At 40.5% G+C, this 19,791-nt stretch overlaps 1 protein-coding gene across 1 annotated transcript; it reads right to left on the reverse strand.

The window, feature by feature from the left end:
* Positions 1-632: 632 nt before the first annotated feature.
* On the reverse strand, positions 633-18,224 carry PWP2 (PWP2 small subunit processome component). The gene is made up of 21 exons (XM_054165978.1): positions 18,121-18,224; positions 17,911-18,023; positions 17,022-17,116; positions 15,958-16,057; positions 15,663-15,806; positions 15,072-15,207; positions 14,362-14,582; positions 13,201-13,344; positions 12,364-12,434; positions 11,495-11,631; positions 10,270-10,418; positions 9,196-9,343; positions 8,194-8,344; positions 7,690-7,870; positions 6,515-6,662; positions 5,341-5,449; positions 4,811-4,876; positions 4,273-4,491; positions 2,377-2,527; positions 987-1,061; positions 633-809 (listed from the first exon to the last, which is right to left on the reverse strand). The coding sequence occupies exons 1-21, from the start codon at positions 18,136-18,138 to the stop codon at positions 650-652; spliced, it is 2,736 nt and encodes a 911-aa protein (XP_054021953.1). The 5' UTR covers positions 18,139-18,224; the 3' UTR covers positions 633-649.
* Between the last annotated feature and the right edge of the window lie 1,567 nt (positions 18,225-19,791).

The raw sequence follows: 19,791 nt of genomic DNA on the forward strand, positions 1-19,791 counted from the left end.
CCAAGTTGGTAATTTCCAAACAGATTTTTAGCACAGTATCTCAAGACTACTGAACTGCTACAAAAATTGTAGAATCCAGTCAATTTTCTCCTCTATTCATTGTTACCTTACTGCTTATCCTCATTACTGAAACTTCCTCAGCTTTGGAAGTTACAGAACCAAGAAAACAGCGTTCCAATAACACGTATGTATTACCACCAAGTAAAACCACCTTTACAACAAGTTGAGAGCAATGTGCAGACCTCCAATAAAAAAATATTTTTAAAAAGGATAAAAACAAGAGTACAAAGTAGGACAAGGCTGCATGGTGAAACCTGCAAGGCTTACTTTATGTACAATTTTCAGTAAAGAATGCACTTCTTCAAATCATACCTCTAACTTTACTGATGTAAGCATATTTATTCCTCCTTGGTATCAGGAATAAGAAATCAAATCAAGCGATCAACATTGTCAAGTTGGTCCAATTAAAGGGTACACCAAGTGCGCTCTGGATGGCACTTCGTCCCGTATTTTCCCCACTAACTCACACGTAACTCCATCCACACTGTTAAGAAGAGCTTAATTATGCCACTATGAGGGCCACTCATTCTCAGTGAATACCACTGCATAAAATTCCTGTCTTCAGTTTTCTCCCCCTCACGAAGAGTAACTAGGAACTAAACTTGTCTTTATTAACCTGCTGCATAAGATAATCACTATCAGAATCGAAGTCGGCTTCATCTCCTGATGTTTCATCTGCCAGGCGTTTCATGCCCCGCTGCTGTGAAATTGCCAGTGCATATTTAATATTGTAGATATTCCACTCACAGCTGTGGAAATAAAAACAACCAGGTTAGAGACAAGATTACATTTCACCCCTCGAATGAAAAAAAACCCTCTAAACCAAAACTGTCTCGAAACTTCTAAACCCACACTATCATCCCTCAAACTCCTCCGCACTTTTGTGCAGGGCTTTGACTCAGACTTTTCAATGTAGTGATACCTACAGTTTTGAAACATCTTCAAAATGACGCTGGATGCTTTTCTGAAGGAACTGGATCACAGGGAGCAGCTTCACTGACCTGGAATGGAGACACACAATATGTATTTACGTAGGGAAATAGAGATCTTTTCCATGCTCTCCAAATTTTAACAAGCATACAAGTTAACTTCTCAACATGAATTTTTAAAGATAATACTAAAGAATGAACAAAAAACTCTTTGCTTTTGACTCTCATCACAAGTAACTGAGTGATTATACTCAACGCAAGTAATACATTGCTAGGAAACGTTTGTTTCCAGTATCATATTGCAGCTTGAAAACCAAATTCTGCTTGCTGTAGTGATGACAGCTCCCTCCAGGCACCACAATACTTTCTGAACAAGGAAGAGTTTGTTTCAAATCATCCTCTTCTACTTTAACAGCAACAAAAGGAAGAGATTTATTCCAGTCATTTCAGTAACTAAATCAGTAATACCCATGTTGAAGCAAGCAACAGCTGCACAATGCATTTGTTTTCCAACCTGCAGGACTCCTTTCTCAGATTAGCTCTCACATAGCCTATTTTAAATTTATATGACTGGGTATTTTGATTCCCCATAGTCTATAAAATCTATACTATGGGTGGGCTGAATTTAATTCAGAGACTAGGCCCATGCAGTTGTAAAGAACTATGTAGGAAAGCAGAGCACTAACAAGCTGAGAGTGCACACTTACAATCACAAGCTAAGTTGATAGAAAAGCAGTCAGCACCTGCACATTATCCTTCAGTAAGATTAGTATGTGTAACTGTTTAAAACCACAACTGCCAAAGTCTTACTATCACCTTTGAAATCTCTATGCATTTGTAGGCTAAGCAAGCTGTGCAAAGCTTTACCTGTCATATTTGAAAAGTGTTTATAAAACTTGTCCTCAAAGATCCTATTATGCATTCTAATTCTATCACACACACTTGTCAGAAGTATGGAATCATTTAGCTAGGAAAAGACTTTTATGATCATCAAATTCCAACCATAACTTTCACCATTATTAAAGAAGCTGTAAAAATTAAGTAGTTTTTATTGTGCACACATTATCTAGAATATCAGTAAATGTTATGTAAAAACCTCAAAACTGACAGGTAAATAAATTTTAAGATGCTTGTCAGTATTTTGAATTTCACAAGATCATAGAAGCATAGAATGCCTTGGGTTGGAAGGGACTTTTGAAGGTCATCTTGTCCACTTCTCGTGCAGTGAGCAGGGACACCTTTAACTAGATCAGGTCGCTCAGAGTCCATCAAGTTTGACCTTATTTGTCTCCAGGGATGGGGCCTCCATCACCTCTCTAGGCAACATATTCCAGTATTTCATGACCCTCACTGCAAAGAACTTCCTCCTAATGTTCAAAGATCTCACCTTGTTTTCAGTTTCTGTCCATGCAGCATGAGCAATTTATGTGTCCAAATAAGATAGAACTCTAAATGGCAAGATGTCTCAAATGCAGAAGCCAGAAACTCCAGTATTTTCTCCACATACAGGTCTGGGAGTGATGAGCAGATAACATCAACTGCACAAAAGGAAAAAAGCCCAGACATCAGAGTTGAATTACTATTTGGAATAACATTGAAGAGACTAGAGGAAAGCATAAAGGGAAGATGAAGAAAGCACTGTTTTACAATTAAACATCAAAGAGCTGCCATTTCAAGATACACTTCAGGACACATTTCAGACTCAGGAAGAATGTCTTTGCTCCTTGAACATTTCAGTTACTACTGTATTTAAAAGAAAGAACTTAATTTCCTCGTTCCCCAGGTTGTTCCTCCTAACATTATACTCTCTTCTTCAGAAGTCTTCCTTCCACCCTTTCCTCTCTTGGTATTACCAGATTCTGTTGAAGTCTTCTTGTTTCTGACTTCACAGCAATTTCTGTATTTGGTGGAACTAGCTATGTGCAATGATCAGAGGCAATAAAGAATACCTGAAAAGATAGCAAAGTCATCTGCTTACCGAGGTGTCTAAGTGCTGGTAGCAACTGCACAGCACAAAGCTGCATGACTTGTATGCATTCAAAATAATCTCACATGTAAGTATGCTGACCTCATTATATATATAATCCTCCCTCAAAAATAACCAATTTCAATTCCCTGCAACCATCCCAGCTGGCCTGTGAAGTCTTCCTCTTTTAAAGACACAGGCACACATTTCTGCTGTTAACCAGACTACGGCACCTGAAATATCCATGCCTCATCTCCTGCTCCTGAGGTTTTGGTACTACTTGCACTGCCATGCCTGTGTACATGGAGTTTTGGCTAACTTCAGTAACATAGAACTAACTTTTGCCAGACAGAGGCAAACACCATTATGCCAACACAGACATGCAAAAGATTATTTACCCTGATATGCAAAATTATCTGGCTTGTAACCTCAGTAGTAAAGTAAGAAAATCTTACAAAGTAGTTGGCTTGCAATGCATCTGATTTCAGACTACAGCATGTTTTGACTAGATAAAAGGTGTAACAACAGTGGGGTAAAGCTAAAAAAAAAAAAGATGTAATGTTACTATGACAGAACTGTTAATAGAGTTAGGAAGTTAAATAGAATACTGAAAAGTTTATTTTTAAGGTCATGTCTACCATACACAGGTAATGAATGTGCACACCAGTTATCAAAATAATGAAAAGAGTGCTAAAGAATTACTTCAGTAAATGTTCTCCAAAGTTGTGACATCTTATCCACTCCTTTTGTTTCTGATGTGACAACTGCAACAGCATGTCTCTTGTTAAGAAAAGACTAGGCACTTAACTAAAAACCTGTTTGGTTTGTGTGAACAAAGGCCTTGTAAGAGACCATATTTACACTTGTTTAGAGGGATGCATTTAACAAACACTATAAAGGAACAAAAATCATCCTGAGTGGGCTGACAGTTGCAGAGTGCTTACTACATCCTTCATAGTACAACCCAGTATCCAGTTAACTGCCTTTATCATGCAGGAACACTGCTAACTCATCTGAAACAGGTTAAACTTGCTGAGCCCTTGTAACATCAGCTGATCATATTCTATGCTCAAAAGTCACTAGATGAGCATGTAGTAGACTTGTTAAAAGAGTAAATTTTAGTGTTTACTTGTGTTTAATTTTACCAAAGATCATCCCTTCCTCTTTAGCCTTCAGCTAAAGTGTTCTTCAATACCCATGTTATACTCCACCCCACAAGTATCTCCAAGAGTTGAGCTCTGTCCTTTACACCTCGTTTGGCTTACACATCTCTACTTACAGCTAGCTCAGCCAAATTTTCACAGAGGAGCCACTCACCTTCACTGCTAGGCACAGCCTCTACGACTTCCTGAATCAGCTTCTTTTCATTCAGCTTGAAGGCCATGATGATAGCTACAGTATATTCCTTCTGATGTAGTTTTTTGCGTATATTGTCGGGTGTGATATCAATATCCAGATCAAAAGGATCAAAAATTAGCCCAGAGTCCAGTGAATAGATAAGAAGACCCTCTGTGGTGGTGGCTGCCCAGCTTCGTCCTAGAAGATAAGTAAGAATATGTAAGAACAAAGCTGTGTTTCCTAGAATGGAAACAGAAGAATAACGATAAACAGACTTCATGGTTTACAAGACTGAAAGCTGTGCATCACTGAAAGAGCCATCACCCATGACAGTGCTTGTAATAAATAACAGCTGAGAGCGATGTACACTTAAGTCTCCTAACTATCTCCTGTATGGGAAACGACAACAAGTCTAGCAGCACTGTGTAACATCTGAAGAGACCATCTCCAAGGCAATGCTCTACTCTTTTGCTTGTTTTCCATGGAATAAAAAAAATATAAATCAATCAATGCTTACCTGTAGGAGAGAATCGCAGGCAAGTCACTCTTATTTCTGGTTTAAAGTGTCGATAACTCATGTCACCTTAAACAGAAGTTCAGAAGTGATTTAACACATTAACCAAGAGGTCACAGTCTAGCTATCAACTCTAAACATGCTGTTACCATTATGATGAAAAAAAACCGTGTAACATGCCAAAACCTGGGAGAGTTAAAGACCAGGTAAGTAAGGGGACACTCCACACCCAAGGGCTGAAGGAGTGCAACTGAGTTTTGCTCTTTGAAAATTAAATCAGGACTCCTGGGTTTCATAAGCAGAAGACCACTGCATCTCCCATTTCCTGTTGCTTTCACCATGCAAAAGGACCCACCCATACATCAGCTGAACACTTCTGCAACAAATCCCTGCAGTAACAGAACATTTAGGTAATCCTAAATTCAAAACTGAGCTTAACAATTCAAGCCCTTCTTTTCTCTGGTATCAACTCTACATCAAAGGTTTTGATCCACATAAAGCTAGCAATAAGACAGCAAAGCCAACAGCTGTACCTCTTTTTACTCCAGGAAGAGGAATGGCAACAGCATCTTCACCTCCACCCCCTTCATCAAACAGAGCCATGCTGCCAAATTCAGTCATTTTTCTCCGATCTAAGTACTCCTGGAAAAACAAATCAGTTGCATTCACTGCACTGACTCTCCTCTCAAACATCTGTATTAACTGAAAACGATGCACAACATTCCAGAGATACCCAGCGATTCCTTCCCTGCCCTTCCTGCTAAAAGCTTCTCCAAAATCACTCGGACAACTGACAATTTCACAACAGCAGGCAACAGTGTCCAAACACAGACGTGAATGAGGCTATTTCAGTCTTAAGGCCTCAGAATGGCACAGGTCAGTTTAGACTGTGATTTTGTATCATTAGAATGTTACTCTACCTAAGAGCACCATTCCATCAGATGCAGCCTTCATGTTCCTCCCCTTCAGGTTCTGTAACTTCACTGTGCTAATATGAGGGCTGTGTAGCCATACAGCTATGTAAACGTTTTAGGGACCTCTCTGCCCCCTTTTTTAAGCCCCCCTCCAGGAATCTTTTCTGACGGCTCACTTCTGGCTCTCTTATAAGCCACGTGTTAAGCTATGCTAGCACAACAGAGGGCGGCAGAGAAATGAAAGCTGCTTCACAAACCACCATTAATGGAACCACAGCTAAGTATGACCTGAAATGAACACTGGACCAATCACCATTCTTCCAGGTAAGGATATGTTACAAAGGGTTACCGGAATTTTCTCCTTCTGATGTTTTGCATTTGGCAAGATGAAGAAACCAAATTTGTAAAGGTCAGTGATGTTAAAATCTCTCACTTCTCTGCTAACACGAGCAACTGACACCCAGGGAAAGTACAAAAGATTGATAATATAAACAGTGATAATTTTTAGATATGATAATATTTATAATATATTTTAAAATAGTGATAATTTAAATTTTCTCCTCAATTTTAACTCAGGTGCCAGCTGGCTTAACTACACTTAAAGAGTTCTGCTCACTCAATACTAACACACTGCAATCTGGCAAGATTTTAGTCAGCTGAGCCTCAGGGAATTATTTTTGCTCTCTGAAAGATTATTTCCTTACCACTCTCCTTCACAAAACCAAGAAAAAGAGCCTGTGTTTAAAAAAACATTCATGAATGGGAAAAAACCTAGACTCCTCTTGCCACCTACCTCCATTGCATCTAAAGAAAAGTTGCAGGATATTTCAAATTTTTTCATAAGAATCTGTTCCTTGACATTATATATACAGACAAATTTTGACAAGCCACCTGCCAGAATAGACTGACCATCTGCTGAGTAGCACAGAGTAGTAAAAGATCTAGCAAAGGAAAAGAGAAAATAGTTACATTCATCGCCACAGCTGAGCTACAGGACATGAGTACAATGTAAAGACAGAGAGGATTAATTGGTCCATGGAAAAAGTGGACACCTTCATTCACATATATGTGCTTAACACACAAAAATCATTCAGCACAAACAAGTACTTGGTGCTTCACTATGAATTACAAACAATTTAGAACTTCAACAGCTTCTGAAGTACTTCCATACTTCTGATTCTGAGTCACAGCTCAACGACCAAGCCCTGAACTATACCCTACGCAGCACTAAAGGTGGTCAGAAGAACGAAACTAATGTCATGGCAGGTTTTAAAGAGGTGGTTGAGAGGTTATCACCAAAAAACCCCACCATTTTTAAAACTTATTGCTCCCCTTTTCCATTTTGAGGGAGAACAATGTGGAAAAAAGAGGGGCTTAAGGGGAAAAGAGAAGGATGAAGCATAGTAGTCATCAGGTGTTGGGTGACAGGTTGGACTTGATGATCTTTGAGGTCTTTTCCAACCTTATCGATTCTATGATTCTATGACTTCTACATTACACTTTTTGACAGTACACACATTCAACTTGCCTTCAAACATTACTTCATGTGTAGTAATCTGCAATGAACCCCACAGCCTATTTGCATTTTTTAAAATGCCAGTTTTCAGTACCTACATAACAAGATACCCACTTAAAACCTTCACATTTATTCACGCATTTATTTATTCCACACTTATTCAATTGACAACTTGTCATGAAAAGCTTGATACTATGCTGACAAACCAAATTCAATACTGATGGAAAAGACTAATTGCCTAGAATGATGCTGACCAGTGGGTGAACACAGCAAAAGACAAAAAAGAGTCCATCCAGATGTCAAATCAGGCAGTCTTTTAAAATCCAACATCAGAATCGAAATATTTTGAACAGCACATGCACTCTGAAATCTTCACAGAAAAGCCAAACAGAAGCAACTCAAAAGCAAAAGCCAGGTGGGGCACTCTTTTCACCACAAGCTCATCCACTTACTTTCCCTTAGCTGCTTGTTTGGCAGTTATTTTATCAAGCTCCTTCCTTCCCATCTGAAGATCATGCTTTCCCTGAATTGAGCCAACCTGCACTGCATTTTCGTGATCCCAAAATGTTATCTCTCCATTCAAAGCTGCAACTGCAAGCTCCTGGCCATCAGGGCGGAAAGCAACAACGAGAACTGCGAAGAATTGAATTCACAGTTAAAAAATGCAAGCAGGTCTTTTCCTAAGGAAATACTCGATATTTTTTTCCTAGGATCTCAACTACCAGAAAAAGCTTAAGAATAACAAATATGACAACATAGTTTATTATAAAGCTAGAGTTAAATGTGAAATAAAAAAATGTTTCTTGCGCTGTTAACAAAGTGCTACAGAGAACTACCTCAACTTTTGGATTTCATTACCAAGAGCAAGTCTGTCTGCATTTGACATGCTCTGTTATTCGTTCTAGAAATACTTCTGACAATGCTTTGATATTTATTTAAGATGAAATAAAGGTTACCATCTGAGTTCAGTATCAGCGTCTCCTTGGTTCTCCAGCTGTCCAACATATCCCATAACTTGACAGTTTTATCCCAAGAGGCACTAGCTAGGACACATTTCATTGGGTTAAAAGACAAACAGCTGATGGGGCCTTCATGACCTGATAACACCTAATAAAAGAAAAGGTAACATGGAATTAGAGGAACGAAACTGACACTCGTGTAGTCCGCATTCAGAAAACCCTAAATATAGCAATGAAACCTTGCCTAACTTGTCCACACGTGCTTGACATGTGGCGTGACACATACCAGTGATTCTCAGCTCTTAATTTTGAGGATTTTAAAGAAAATTCACTGAAGTGCTGCTGCCACTGCCCAGGCATCTATAAGCACAGTCTCTTTAGAGACCAAGGGTTAGGAACACAGGGTGCTTTTTTCTCCCCCTTCTACGAGAACAATCTGTGAAAAAGCAAGTCATCAGTTTGAGAATTCAGCATACCCTGCAGCTGAAAATGTTTAAGAAAGAACACTAATAAAAGCTACGACTCACTGAGTTACTGTACATCTTGTACAAGTAGAGTAACACTTAAGAACTGAAAACAGAAAATGAGTTTGGTTTGCCGATGAATAACTCTGAACTAGCAGCAAGACAGTGGAGATTTAACTTCTTAGTTTTCTTTTCCCATACAATAAAAACTTACATAAGAAATCATGCCCCTGCTCTAGCAAAACTGTCCACAAAATCTGTGTCAATCTTAGGACAACATCTACAATTGCTTCTCTACCTGCACAAAACACGTAGAAAAGAACATCTCTGAACAATTATTAGTGGAAGGACTCTCATGTCCACGTGTTAGCTCAGCAATACTGGTGTTCTTGCACCAGTCAGAAAAAGTTCATTACTCAAAATTCTAATTAGAATTATTTCCCACACAAATCCAGAAGAGCCTCCAATAAGAAATCGACAATTGCTGAGAGGAACAACGTAGCTCCACTTCCTGAATATAACAAAACATCCTTACATCTAGCAGCCTCCCACTCTGCATTGACCAGATGAATATTTCAAAGGAATCTTGGGAACCAGCTGACACAATCTCACCACTGGAGTCCACAGCTAAACAAGAGAACTGACTTGGTCGTGGAGATGTGAAGGTACGGAAATTGCGGTATCTGTTGTAAACATGGACATAAATTATGAGAACTTTTTAGCTGGGTGTAAACATAGGTTTTATGAACATTTTTTTTTTAAAAAGATTTCACTTGAGAAGTCTTTTAAGCTACCTACAGAAAATACATTATTAGCATCAAATTAGACACAAGGCCTCAGCTTGATTGCAACCTTCAAAGGAAGTAGTAACACCTGCAGAATCAGCAGTCAAGAACACAGAAACAGAAGAGCTTTCCTCTCTCACATAGCATATATCCATTCTTCAGAAAACACATCCACTTCTGTACACAAGTTGTATTATAAACCGTGGCAACAGGTGCCTTCTCCCACTTCAAGTAGTAAAGCCAGAGAATAATCTTACTGGGTTTCCAGCTTCCCTGAGAAAGTTCTCCCAGACTTTTAGGGGACTTGAACATCTTCCCTATGAAGAAAGACTGAGAGACCTGAGGCTGTTTAGTCTTGAGAGGAAAAGACTGAGAGGGGATCTCATCAATGCCTATAAATATCTGAAGGGTGGGTGTCAAGTGAGGGGAGGGCCAAGCTCTTTTCGGTGGTCACAGTAATAAGACAAGGAACAACAGATACAAACTTGAACAGAGAAGATTTCACCGCAACATGAGGAGAACCTTCTTTACAGAGAAGGTGATGGAGCACTGGAACAGGCTGCCCAGAGAGGTTGTGGAGTCTCCTCCTCTGGAGACTTTCAAAACCCACTTGTGTACATTACTGTGCAGACTGCCCTAGGTGATCCTACTTTTTGTCAGGATTTCCAATTACTATCTAAACCTGAATCCAAGAAAGAATCACTAAGCAGTACTAGCATTTGTGCAACTTCAACTTGAAATGAGCTACCACTGGTTTGCTGTATTTTAGGGAACAAAAGATGAAGACTCAATTAGAAACAAAAGCTTTCCAGAGAGCTGCTTACCTGTGCAGATCAAAGGCACGCACAGTTCCATCTAGGGAAGCGCTCAAAATGACATAACCATTGGAAGTAAAACTTACAGCAGTTACACCACTGGTGTGTTCTGTGAAAGTGACAAAACAAAAGCTGCTTGAAGTGTTCCACACTTTCACCTGCAAGGGAGACAGGAAAAGCCTTCTCAAAATCAATGTCATGGGTTCAGAGAGAAAATAAGGTAGCAGAAAAGAAAAGCTAGTCCCAAAACTCTGGGATAGCATGAAGGGCTTTCAATGCTACCAGTATGGAATTCTGTGCAAGTGAGACAAACAGGACACAGATTATCATTAAGCCATTAAAAGCACATATAACATGAACATCTAAGTAGGGACAGACACAAAACAAATTGAAACAAGGTTGGTGCTCAAGGAAAGAGACATCATTTGGTAAGCATCTTGGCTCATAAGCTTTGGAGTGTCCAGGAATAAGGCAAGTGTCAAATTCAAAACCAACTGTGAAGCCATTTCAGAAGTTATAATTCAGATGGTATTTTAATTTATTTTTTTTAAACAAAAATGTTATTCATTAAGTTATTTGCAGTTTGAGGCTTCTATAGTCAGTCAATTTTGAATCCAAATGGTAGAAGCCATGAAGTGGCAGATCTTCTTCTGACATCAGAACTTGTGAGGGCAAGTAAGATACTGTCTTTGTCCCATTTACATGCCAGAGTGTGGAGTTACTCTACCAAACAACTTTGGAACAAAAAGAAAGGTAGCTGTACACATACCCTATCATTTCAATACAAGTCATCCATGAAGCTATTATTTCTTTTAAATAAAAATCTCTTTAGGAAATGCACTTTTATAAAGAATTTTTAATTAACTTCACACCAAAGCTAATTACTAAAAGGGCATGAAGCTGGGTGACTGAAGCTCATTCACCCCATAAGTATCATGGAACCATCACAAGCACACACAAACTAACATTTGATGAATGATGTATTTTTGTGGTCATGGTGACTGCATCTATAATAATTAAACAATTATTTATATGAAAATGTCAAAGCATGCTGTAACTTGTAGAGGATACCAATAACAGGGAGAAAAGTCAAAAACGTTTCAGAAAAGACAAAAAGTTGTGACGTTGTATTGCATCAGTTGCAGTAACAGCTTTCCACATAAAATGGAAATTCAAGCTGCTTACTATGTTATTAAGACTTAGGTTCACATTTCAGTGATGCTGCCTCACTTACTTTCCCATCCTCCCCTCCAGTAGCTATGTATTGTCCATCTGGAGAATATGCTAATGAAACCATGCTGTTGAAATGTCCCTGCTGCTTCAGCACGTAGGACTCACTTTGCCATTCCCACACCAGGAGTTGACCCAAACCTGTAAATGCATGGAGAAGGATTAACCAGAATTAGGAATACAATGACCCTGCAAATGCAAGCCACAAAACACACAATTGCAAGCACTGTTAAAAATAAAGACATTTATTTTTATAAACAACATCAACAACAAAAAATGCAGGTTTCATTGTTCATCTATCAATCCTAATGAAAGTCCCTTCTCTTTTGTAAGGTCAAAGCAACTTTCTTCCACAATCAGCAGCTGGTACTAGGGGTAACATTCTTAATACTACAAGACCAATTGTTTTATCCATCAGCTGATAAATGAGCTGGCAAGTAAAGCAGGGCTGCATATTAAGATAGAATCTTAGCTGCCATAAAAACCATTATGGACTGGGTGAGAATGCCAGCAAATCCAGAAAGCTTTGTAAAATCGCACATGCAACAAGCAGCAAAGGAAGAGACTGAGCCCAGAACTAAAGATATGATAAACTTCAAGGGCTATGGGCTTTCTCCTCTAACTCTGCCAGTTTTCATATATGAAGCATGTGTTTTTTTTTTCCTTTGTCAACTGAATGTTTTCCTGAATCACAAGAATTCTGTGAAGAGAAACTGATGAGGGATGCTTGCTTTACTGCATCTATATACGACAGACAGGAGACATGCACAAAATGTTAACATTTAGAATCAAGACAGGTAAGAGGAATTTGGCGTTGCATGCCCAAAACACTCCTCAGTTTTCCACAAACACAGACCAAAACAATGTACAAACCTGAACATCCGAAGGCAATCCAGTCACCAGTACAGTTGATAGAAATAGAAGCTATCCTTTGGTCTGAAATACTGAAGAGAATTTAACCAATAAAAAACCCTTGAATTTTCATATCTTGTGTGATAACACTTCAAATCTAGGGTTTACTACCTCTGCTCAATCAAGTTCCTTGATTACTTTAGTGATAACTTCTGTACCACTGTAACAGCCACATACAAATTCTTTCCTTTATTCTACTCAAAAACCATCAAACAGACAATACTGCCTTACTCGGAATGAAGACTAAGTATCTATATCCCAAAGAGAGAGGTACTTGCCAGCAGAGACTAAAAGTCCCTGTATTCAAGGAACAAAAAAAATTGGCACAGGGAGATTACACATTCTTTAGCTACCATCTTGCAGTGACAGAAGAGAATGGTTGTCTAGTTTTTCAGCTTAGGGACAATTTATGGATACTTGATATATTTAGAACGTTTTTCAGATACTATCTTTATTTTCAACAAAAACACTTAACAACATGAAGTCCAAAGTATTGGAGAAATCCATACCAAACAACTTACTACCCAGGAGTTCCTCAATCAGATCTCGGTTTTCCATAGTAAGATAGGTAATAAAACACTGTACAACTCCATTCTGTAAGTCTAACTATGGGTGTCCCTGGCAGGAAATTACAATGCTAAACAGACACTCATGCTTTAAAGATTTTTGTGCTCTGATTATTCACCCTTTGGCTACTAAATATGGTGTGGTCTCAGTCAAACAAATGAGAACCTCCTCCAAAGCAACATACCCCCCCCCCCCAAAACCAAACCAACCAACAACCACTGTATACCTCACCTCAAGGAGTGGATCAGATTGAAATCTGGAAGCTCATGGAGGTGAAAGATTCCAGAGGCAAACCCAGTGACTAAAAGGTGTGTTTTCTTGTGATAGGCTGCAGATGTCAGGTTATTAAAATCTCCCTCTTTGTTGAAAAAATACCTGACATCAAAGAAATAAGAAAGAAACAAACTGAATGTGAAGATTTGCTGTTACAGTTGTATTTTAAATCTAGGCCAAGTATTTTGCTCGAGGTATCCTGCCACAAAACTAGAAAGCAGCAGTTTCAGAAATTGCCAAGCATATGTACTTCACATAGCTCATGAAAGCTAATTCTCTTCTTTTCATCAATGTTTACAGCTGCTACGGTAATCTGACTATTGGAAATGACACCTGACCACATGCAATGAAAGGATAACCTCAGAGAAACTGCACTGTGCACTTCTTTTTGATCTTCTAACATCAATATGGATGATTATTCTTCTGCAGCTGAGTTCTCTGTTACAGAGTAAGGAATGGAAGCAATAGTCCTATATATATGCTATGTGTCCAGTGAAGGTTTTCTGTTTCTTTGCATCTGTATCTCTCATTGGAATTAAACAAGTAAGCACCACAGGACAATCAAATAAAAGAACACCTGACCAGTAACATTATCCAACAGTTGGATACTCTAAATTCCTTCAGCCTGCAAGGGATGCTCACTAAGGCTAATTTCAGCCTGGGTTGGGGTAGGATACTTTCTTGACACTTCCCTTACAGAGAGACTGAGAGCAGAAGCTTGATGTTAGGAGTTACCAATTGGCCCCTACACACATCCCATCACTGCACTGATGGGAGACTGCCTATCAGTGTTATCCTTCTTTGAGCAAAGCTAAATGATATGACCACCTTAAAACTGGATTATTTCTGGTAAGCCACCTCTTGCCACGTCTCTCATTACACTTGTTGAGCTTCAAACAAGAACACATCCATCTGAAGTCAGTATTCCTCACATTATTAACAATTACATTGACTTGCCACTCTGAAGGTATTGTCCTTCATAGAGGCAGGACAAGACAAACAGACATTCCTAAACCCTGGGCAGGTTTGTATTGCTCTGAATGACTGACAAAGGGTATAAACACCCTAACATAGTAGATCCTCCTAACAACTGTCTTTGGAAAATTGAAAATGACTTACTTTGCAACACGTGAGTATTTAACCTTATTTCTAGCCTCTTGTTCATTTGGATTGGCTTTTCCACGAATTTCTTCACCTTTTGACTCTTCAAGAAACTCATCATCATTTCTTGCTGCACTGTTCTCCCTAGCTGCATCTTTACGGGGCATGGGCTTCAGCCCATCAAGCTCTGTATCACATTGCCACACACACAGAGCTGCATCCTGGCTAATTGTGTACAGCTAGAATGCAAACACAGAACAGGATGATTAGCGTGCCATATCCATGTTTTTGTTCCCTGCTGTCTTGTTATGGAGACAGACTTGTAGAAGGGTTAGCACTCTTAAGTGAGAATAGGAATAGTAAAAGTAGTAATACATTACTTAGTTTCCTAGAATTACAAGTGCTTTGGCCTGGAAAGTTCACTTGTCCTGAGAACCAGTGATTTATTTCACATGTCCTCAGATAGTTTCAAAAAGACTGATGGCAATTTGCTTACTAGTTTGCATTACAGGTGATAATTTTTTCCATTTTTAGGACTGTTACTATTTTAGGGGAGCAAGTTCACACATCTGTGGAATTGTAAACTCCCAAACACAGCAAAAGAGTTGAGAGACATATTACTTGTGTATTTTCTAAACTCTGAGACACTAAAACAATCACCACCCTTTTTTACAGGTGAGATTCTATTCCAGTGCTAAAATTCAAGAATGCTGTGTGATTATACATACATCTAGACTGTTCTCTTCAAAAAAGCAGGCTACTATGATATCCTTATGCCCTCCGAGTGCATAGTAGATCAAATTTGCCCATCGTTCTGCTCCAAACACCCACGTAGACATGTCCTTGCTCCCAACTGCAAAGCATCTGGAAAAGAAAAGGCAATCTGAATTAGAATATTGGTTTGCAAAACTCTTCATTGGGTGGAGAATGTTCTGAGCAGGAAGACACCAGCCACCACTTTAGAAGCAATTTTACACACAACAGTTGCAAACTGATGTTGGCTACTCTAGCAAAGGTAGATGGGATTAAATACATTCAGAAGAGCTCAATCAAGCTCACATTTCTAAGGTAAGTTCCTTTTGTGGATAACTAGGTATCTTCAAGCAAGCATCCAGTGTTGATCCCTAGTACAAGCATATTTTATTCATTCTAGTCTGCCTAATGATTTATTTTTTTAAATTCAAGACACAAAGAGAAACAAAAGAGCCAGAAAGAATTTTTAAAGCTAGTGCAATGCCTCAGAACAAAGAAAATGGACTGCAACATGCATAGGAATATCAGCATGAACAGGCAGACAGCATTTTAGTTTAGGAACTCACTTGGAATCATCAGTCCAGTCAATACAAGTGGTTTCATCATATGGACCATAGTAAGTTTTGTCCAGAACAAACGCATTAAATTCTCTTCTCTTCCCAGGAGCATGGTACATGAGGGCAACATGGTCTTTTGTAATCACAAACTTCCTGTTGCACAGGGGGGAAAAAACCCACAATTGCACACAAAGCTGTTAAAGCACACAATTTTTCAGTACAGGTTGCATTACAACAAAACAAGGCCCAAAACATAATTATGGGGCAATTTCTCTTGTTTGGTTTGAAAGCACATTTGACTTACTTGCCATCAGGAGAAAAGCTGACACTGTGAACTGGCTTTTGAAAATGGAACTGATGTATCACACATTTCCCAATCAAACTGACAAGCAAGGCTGCTCCCTCTGTAAAGACAGGATAAGAAGACTCATAGCAATAACTAAGTTCCAACAGAAATCATAACCCTATCATAACCCTTCCCTGAAAGGGGAAGGAGAAGTACCTTCACAGATCTCAGAATGTTAGGGGTTGGAAGGGACTTCTGGAGATCTTTGAGTCCAACACTCCCTGCCACAGCAGGACCACAGAATCTAGCACAGGAGTCTTGAAAGCCTCCAGAGAAGGAGACTCCACAACCTCTCTGGGCACCCTGTTCTAGTGCTCTGTGACCCTTACAGAAAATAAGGTCTTTCTCATATTGAGGTGAAACTTCCTGTGCTGGAGCTTATATCCATTGCATCTTGTCCTATCACAGGCACAAGTGAGAGGAGGCTGTTCCTTCCTTCCTGACACCCAGCCCTCAGATATTTTATATACATTTATTAGATCCCCTCTCAGTCTTCTCTCCAGACTAAAAAGCCCCAGATCTCTCACCCTGTCTTCATAAGGCACGTGCTCCAGTCCCTTAATCATCCTTGCAGCCCTCTGTTGGACTCTCTCAAGTAGATCCCTGCCCCTTTTGAAATGAGGAGCCCAGAACTGGCTGCAATATTCCAGGTGATATCTCACTAGGGCAGAGAGGGGAAGGAGAACCTCCCTTGATCTGCTGGACACACTCTTCTTAATGTACCCCAGGATACCATTTGCCTTCTTGGCCACCTTCTTCAGAAACTTTTCAAGACAGTGTGCTTAATACTATTAAGAAAAATTGAATCAAAATTACAAATCCCTACCTAAATTCTGTGAACAGATCATTTTAAAATTCTGTAAATAAAGATATCTTCCCCAAAAATGTTAACGTAGTTTTTAAAGCGGAACACTTCTAATTTGTGTTAAGGTTGAACACCTAACAATAGATCCTTTCTCTTCCTAAGGCTAGATTTTTTTATTTCATCCTTTTATGAAACAAATGCCCCCTCTGTGAAGTACCTTCGTCAATTAGAATGGCAAGGCTTCCGTCTGGAGACAGACCTACGCACACGATATTCAGCCGGGTAGCCAATGGGAATGTCTCACACTTATTGCTGCAAGAAAAGAAAAAGATGAGAGTAAACTGGACAGGAGGCTGCAGAAACAAGTGATCTTCGGCATCAATGAAATACAATTTGAAACCTACGTTAAAGCCACAGAACCAACTTAGGCAGAAAACCCTCGTGACTTTCTTCAGCTGTCACAATCCCGTAACACCGACTATGTAAGAGTTGGGCTCCTAACCAGTGCACCAGCACAATGAGCATCACTGACTACTCTGGCTTATTGGGCTTGGGCAGATGACAGTCTAAGCTTTGCCATATGCAAGAGCACAAGACACAAGCACACAAAGAGATCATGTATTTAGCCAAACGCAAACTTTTTCTTCCCTTCTGTTGCTAAAGCACTCGTTTACATACTTCTTATGCTATTCTCAAGGACCTAAGGACAGAAAATCTGCAACGTGCAACACCTCAAAAATTAATTACTTTACTAGGCAGGCTTCTACTTTTAATGGGAAGCCAACAAGTTGTCAGGACCTCTTGGGCAGGTAACCTACTCCCGAAATCCGCAGCCCACGCAGCCGCACCCCCACGCGGGAGCTGGCGGTGCACGGAGCATCGTTCCCCCCGCGCGCTACGCACACTGAGGACTTGGCTGCCACCTTCTAGTCGGGCTCCACAACTCCCTGCGAGCTTTATCCCTCATCCCAGAAATCGCACTGCAACAGCAAACCCCTTCTCTTCCGTCCCCCGCGCCTAGAGGCCCGGGCAAGCGCTAGGGGAGGGCTAGGCCGGCGGCCCTGAGGCGGGGCCGAGGGGAGAGGCAGACGATGGAGCTCGCTTACTTCTTTAAGTCGAAGAGGGAGATCCTGTTCCCGACGGGGCTGATGAGGGAGTTGCCATCGGGAGTGAAGCTGAGGTTCCCGCGACGGTACACGGTGCCCAGCAGGCCGGAGAACTGCGGAAGGAAAAGGGGAAAGGAAAACACAACGGGAAGGGAGCGGTTAAAGGAGCTGGGAGAGGAAGACAGGAGCTGTCCGCCGCCCGCCACTCACCCGGTACGCGAACTTCATGGCGGCGGCCCCACGTGAGGAGCGCGTGGAGCTACCGCCGGCACGCGCAGCCACGGAGCGCCGGCACGGCAGCCGCCAGCGCGCACGACCCCGCGCATGCGCCCGGAGAGGGGGAGGCGGCTTCCTGCCGGGGGTGGGGCCGAGCAGGGCCCCTTGGGCTGGGAGCCGCCGCTGCTGGCGCGGCGGGCGGGGCGCGCTGCACCGCCTCTCCCGGATGGCCAGGCAGAGGAGGTGCATCGATTAAGTCCAGTCGGTGTCACCCGTCTCCGCTCCTCGGCGCACAGCGTGCTGGCACCTGGCAGCGTGCGCTCATGCCGCCGTTCCGGGCTTTCCTCAGGACGGCGGCGTGAGGCTCGCGTTCCGGGCAGCCATCGCACCCAGATGCAAGCGGGAGTACGGACACAGAACAGAGCCCGGGCGGCGGGCCGTGCCTGTCCGGTGCGCACCGCTGATGCGCACCGAAACCTGCCGTCAGCAAGGCAGCCGGCAGCCCCTGGACTGCTACTGCAAATTCCTCCCCGCACCTGCGTTTAGATAACGTTGAGGGCTGGTTGTTTTGTTTTCCGTTAAAGTAGCCTTTGCTAAAACAATAAATTAAAACTAGCTAAATAAATCAGAACGTGGAACAATCACTTCTCTGAAGGCAAATAGATGTCACAGCAGCAGAGAAGTTGATTTCTTTTTAAAACATGTATATTTAGAACTGTAACGCTTACAATTTCATTAAACAATCTTAGTACAATGTGTTTAATCTAACAGTATATTACAGAACAATGTGAAAAATGATTTAATAGCAAACCATGAAAATGGAATTAATTATTATACCTGCAGTTTGTCAAAGTCACTAATTTGTTACCTTTTCCAGTCAAAGAATCCCAGCAGTCATTCACACTAAATGCTTTGGGTTTTTATCCAGAATAAAATGGTATGATTTCCACAGAGAAAGGGCATTCCTTCACAGAAAGAAGATTCATAACACGAATATTTTTCAGCTGGCAGGTTGACTTTTATACATCTAGTTAGACAGAATTGTTTTTTAAAACAAAAACTAGTAATAAAAGAAAAGGAAAAAAAAGTTTAGACCAGTTCAAGCTATCAATTAATTTATAAACTTAATTGCGATTCTTTTTGGAAAGAGGCTTTTGGTTTTTTTTCCTTCTCCTTTAAATGTACAAGAACCTGAGTTTAGAAAATAATAACAACAGTGAACTTGTCTAAGGAGCATTTCCTCACTTTAGCTTTACTGACAAGGATCTGATATGGGACATTGTTCCTCTGTGGAGTCTGCTGACAACGCACCATTCTAGATCTGCAAGTAGAAAAGGTCATTCTCACATCAAATGCACAAGTTTCAATAACTGAAGCAGGACATCAGAAGGAGTTGTAATTTTTCCAGTCACAGGTGGATTTGCAACATTCACCAAAATTACATCTTCTTTTTTTTTTGTACATTTCTTTATATTTACATTTCGGATATAAATAATGAAATTCTTTAAGTTACATGTTTTAGCTTTGCTTCACAATTATTCTACATCTGCAAGCTTTCCTATATCAAACCAACCTCTTTCTTCCATCACGAATGTGGAAGTCTGGCCTCTAATCCATAATAATTACACTAAGCCTTTATGATGAAAGGTTGACTGTTCAAGTATC

The sequence above is a fragment of the Dryobates pubescens genome, chromosome 12, assembly GCF_014839835.1.
Source record: "Dryobates pubescens isolate bDryPub1 chromosome 12, bDryPub1.pri, whole genome shotgun sequence".
NCBI lineage: Eukaryota > Metazoa > Chordata > Aves > Piciformes > Picidae > Dryobates > Dryobates pubescens.